Source organism: Antennarius striatus, chromosome 14, assembly GCF_040054535.1.
Source record: "Antennarius striatus isolate MH-2024 chromosome 14, ASM4005453v1, whole genome shotgun sequence".
NCBI classification, from domain to species: domain Eukaryota; kingdom Metazoa; phylum Chordata; class Actinopteri; order Lophiiformes; family Antennariidae; genus Antennarius; species Antennarius striatus.
The window spans coordinates 1,386,697-1,391,354 of record NC_090789.1 but is presented as its reverse complement, the minus strand read 5'-3'; the positions used below and the strand labels follow the sequence as shown (position 1 = coordinate 1,391,354).

At 49.3% G+C, this 4,658-nt stretch overlaps 1 protein-coding gene across 1 annotated transcript in view; it reads left to right on the top strand.

Annotated features, from left to right (window-relative positions):
• Positions 1–819: 819 nt before the first annotated feature.
• LOC137607668 (dolichyl-diphosphooligosaccharide--protein glycosyltransferase subunit STT3B) overlaps positions 820–4,658 on the top strand; it is a 34,164-nt gene continuing 30,325 nt past the window's right edge. Inside the window, exon 1 of the mRNA XM_068333578.1 lies at positions 820–1,308. Within this exon, the coding sequence (XP_068189679.1) occupies positions 1,055–1,308 (254 nt within the window). The 5' untranslated portion in view covers positions 820–1,054. The remainder of the gene's footprint in view (positions 1,309–4,658) is intronic.

The window sequence follows — 4,658 nt, the reverse complement described above, 5'->3', positions numbered from 1 at the left end:
GTCTGTTGTGTTTTTGCCCCCCACCCCCATCCTACCCCACTCACTGGGAGTGGATTACATCTCAGATAAATCAATAACACTTCCTGCCTCAGTCTTGTGCTTATGTGAAACAAAACAAACGCACACAATCAATCAAAAACTTGGGAATTTATTTGAAATGTTTTTTGTTTTTGTTTTTTTTAAATTGCCATCTTATTCCTGAGCTGGCTTCCGGGTGGGATGGGATGGATTGGGGGGGGGGGGGGTAGAACGCTTCTGAGTTTAAGAAAATGATGAATGCAATGTTCCTGTGTTTGCTGGGGGACTTGAAATGATGAGACGCATCAATCTTTATTATCACTCCAGCAGCCAGTCCAGAACATCCAAGGGCAACAGAATATTACCCTCATGGAGGACATCCATCTCCACACACCTGCCTGTGGCAGTTTGCTGAACAGATCAGCTGGGTTTTTTTTAGGATTCTGGGGTTAGTTGTGAGCATTATATTCTTATTATTATCCCCTATAAAAATAAAATCACCAGTTTAACTCTAAACATTAAAGTTAAAGCCAGTAATAAACGTTATTTATGCTGAGAATCAGGATAGCTCCTCTCCGTTCCACGGGGGTCACGCTGATTTCAATCAGAGGTGGATTTTAAGTGTCTGTCCTCTCATTGGTTGATGTAGCTGTCTGTCAAACAGCTGCTGAGCTCTGATTGGCTGCAACCGCTAAAGACCGTCTCTGTCTTACTTGTCGGTCTGTGAGTGGTTTTCATACGCCACGCCCCTCGCATCCCTCCCGCCCCTTTCAACCGGCGTTCAATAGTGAGGAGGAGGACCGACCGGAGCTCCATATGCGGCGCAGGAGTCTTCCGTTCGGGATGTGACGCTCGCCCACCCCCCCTCCTGGACTACGGAAACCGAATCAGAGAAACATCCACCACCACCACCCCTCCCGGTGGACTCGCTTCACGGGAAAACACACGGATAACGTCCGTGAATCAGGGGGGTTTGACGGACGCTCGGCTGGCGGGAGGGACGGTGGAGTAAATCCAGCGGACACCTCGCGGAGAAATGGCGGAGCAGCACGCAGCGAGCGACGGGAGGCACAAAGCGGCCGCCAGCGCCGGCGGGAGCAGCCGACCCGGAGGAGCTGGAGGTGGAGGAGCAGCGGGCAAAGGAGGCCTGTCGGGCGGGCTGAGCCAGCCGGCCGGGTGGCAGTCGCTGCTGGCGTTCAGCATTCTCTTCCTGGCCTGTCTGGCGGGCTTCAGCTCCAGGCTGTTCGCCGTCATCCGCTTCGAGAGCATCATCCACGAGTTCGACCCCTGGTGAGTCCGCTGGCCCCGCCGGGGCGGGCGGTGCGTTTCGGACGGCCGCTTCCGGCTTTGATTTGATTTTTAAACGTCATAGAAGTCACTCCGGAGAAGTGTGTGTTCCGTTTTACCCGCTTCAAGCCCGCTGTAACTCGTTAGCATCGCGTCCCGGGGCGGGGGGGGGGCTCCAGTTCACATCCGGGAGGAACAGGTGGATAAAACAGGTGTCTCCCTCCCGATGAGCAGGCAGTGACGTGATGCGTTCACGGACGGACTTTGACAGAAGAGGCAACGATCAAATGAGTCCAGCTGAGCAGAACCCGGGGGTAAACTTTTAGGAAATCACCTGAAAGTCTTCTCAATATATCTTTCTGATTGATCCATCATGATCGGATGATATTGGATTTTTTTCCCCTAGGGGATCGATCACCTGTTTTTGTACAAATATAAAGTAAAGTATTCCCGTCTAACTAGTCCTTCCGGTTCTGATAACGACAGATCTGGAACTCAATCACATCCACCCAGACAAAACTACAGATGTCTTCCTATTGATTACTCGTCAAATACTCAATCGATTGGTTTCTGGCATCTTCAATTACGTTGATAACTTGATCACGATCTGGAGCCAGGAGGTTCTTGAACGCCCCTTCCTGCCCCATTCCCTCAATAGAGGTTGCATTTATTGTTTACAGCCTTCATTAATTATTTATCTCTTTGTTTTCTCAGTTGGGTTGATAACCAGGGTGTCATACCGCACTCAGACTGAAGGGGGCGCTGTTCTGTGTCAGTGCGGATAATTATTCTTCCGCGAATACTTATAGCTAATAGTTTTTGGCAACTTTTCAATCAAACGCAAAAATACCTTTCAGCAAAACTATTCACGTTTAAGAAGAATTAAACTTTTTTTATTTAGAAAACATGTGAAACATCCTGTAATATATGTGCTGTAAATCGGATATGAATCTCCAGTTATCTTTTGAACCCCTCCCCCACCCCCATGTGTAATCCTGAGAACATTGCCCGACATTATAATCATTAAAGCTGGGGAATGCTTCAACATGTTTGTGCGGTTTAAACACGTAAACCTGACCCCGGCGCAAACTGTTGTTGCCACAGTAACGAGCGGAGCTTTATTCCAACATTTATTCAGACGTCTCCTGTTGACCCGTCGTAATGAGATCAGCCTGCGTTTTCCAGAAGAAGCTCGCATTTAGCATCGTAAGTACCCCGATTTAAACTGGACACGCGTGATTAGCGCCGTTGTCCTCTGGAAGCTCGGATGCGGTTATCATCTTGGAATCATCCAGCGCCGAAACGTTCCGACGAACAAAGAGGCATTTTGAAGAATTCAAGATGGGATTTACGAGGTCCCAAAAAAAACAAACCCCGTCACGCTTCTTCAGGAAAATGCTGCGCCAATTCGGTCCGATGACTCGCTCGTAATCCGTTGCTAACGTTTGCTGATGACGATGTTGAACATTGTGTCCTGAACATAAAAACGCATTCCGTTTTCCTAAATCGGATGCAGATGAATTAAGGGGTTCAGCTTAAAATCGAATCTGTGGCTCCGTTTTTGTTTTTTTTTAGTTGCAAAGGAAAATTCCGACAGGCTGGGCTCCGAAGCGTCGACGCGGCGCAGGAGTTTTGTTGGAAGTTTTTTTTTCTTCTTTTATCCGTCTTTGTTATGTCGGGAAACGGAGCGCGTCCTGACATCACAGCGAAGCCAGAGGAAGCATCCCTGTCAGACACGTAACGAGCGCCGCATTTAGTTCTATGTCAGAACCGCTTCTCCCCCCCCCTGGACAAGACGGCTGCTGGGGTGTCCAGATGGGATATTTGGAGTTCTTCTTAGTCCTGGAATGAGTTTAATTTGCAGGTTGAAAATATTAACGATTATCTGTAACACAGAATTAATAGCTTCCTTATCAACCCCCCCATTTGCCCCCCCCCCCCCCCCCCCCCAGGACCATAAATCACCACATTTGATGGTGTTTGTTTGCAGGACTCTTTAAGTGGAAAAGCTGGTTCTGGTTTGCGGTTGCGACGGTTGGGAAGGAGTTATCTTTGGCACGTTTCCGTGGCGTCTGCAGCAGGAATTCCAGGTTTAGAGAAGGTTTCAGAAAAATTCGGTAGACCCCCTTCCCTGTACCCCCCCCCCCAAATGAAAACACGCCTCTCAGATTTAATAAAAAACGCGTGTAAATGTGTCAAATATCCTCATGTTCTTTACTCTCCTGTTTGAGCGACGTTTTGGTATTGCTAGCATCACCAGTGACCCCCCCCCCCCCACACACACACTTTTTTTTTGATGATGACTCTGCTAAAAAGAAAAAAATTGCTGAGTGATGCTTTAGCGCCTGAGGCCCCCCACCCCCCTTCTCCACATGCTTCAGAATAATTGGGGCTACGCCGGGAGCAGCTACATGCTAACTGGTGCAGGAGCGTGGGAAAATTCATTATGATTGATCTTCGCACCAGAATCCCCCCCAGGAAAAAAAGAAAAGGACAACTAAGGGTTCATGAAATCTTCATCTCTGAGGGGGGAGAACTAGTCTTCCTCACACAACTCCAAAATCGCAGTGGGAAATTATTAGGCTGTCATGTTGGGGTTTTATCCTGCATGTCGTCTTCTGATTGGCTGCTTCCTCCTGTCAGGTGACTCCAGGTTATCCCCCTGATGATTACACTTTTATTTTCCACCTGGGGGGTCCCAGTGGATTGGAGTCAGGCTTAGCAGGAGGTCTCCATGACGTCGATGTTTATTCCAGAGCGGCTTCCAGACGGACGGACGCTTTTCAAACGACTTCACATCATACTTGAAGTCGTCTTCTGTGGTTAACGCGCAAAAAAATGCGTGCATTCCGGTTTTCCGAGCCGTTCCAGGAAGCTGTTGGTGGCAGCCGACGAAATTCCAACGGCGCGGCGGCGCTCCGGTGTTTCCAGTTAGGCGCCGCTGACGGCCTCGTTTCTGGCTCACAACCTGCCTGTCAGCCAAATCTGGGGGCTGTTCTGCAACTGACTGCCCCCAGCTCCCCCCAATAAGAGGTGCTTGTCAGCAGACTGCAGGCCACGCGAGTCCGGGACGCTTGGAGTGTGTGTTTGTGGGGGGGGGGGTAACGGCGCTAAGACGTAGCTCAATTTGTTAGCGTGATGAATCGACTCTGCTGAGCATCGAAGGCAGTTTTTGTGTTTGTGAGCTCATTTGCAGAATATCAGCTCGTGTTTGCAGCCAGTTGGAGTGTGTGTTTAATTAGTCTTTAATAGGATTGGGAGGGGCTCATTTTAGCCCCCCCTTTGAACAAAGTAGGATTGTCAGCCGAGGGCGTCGATAATATTTCCTCCCTTTCCTGCAGGATCCAGGTGTT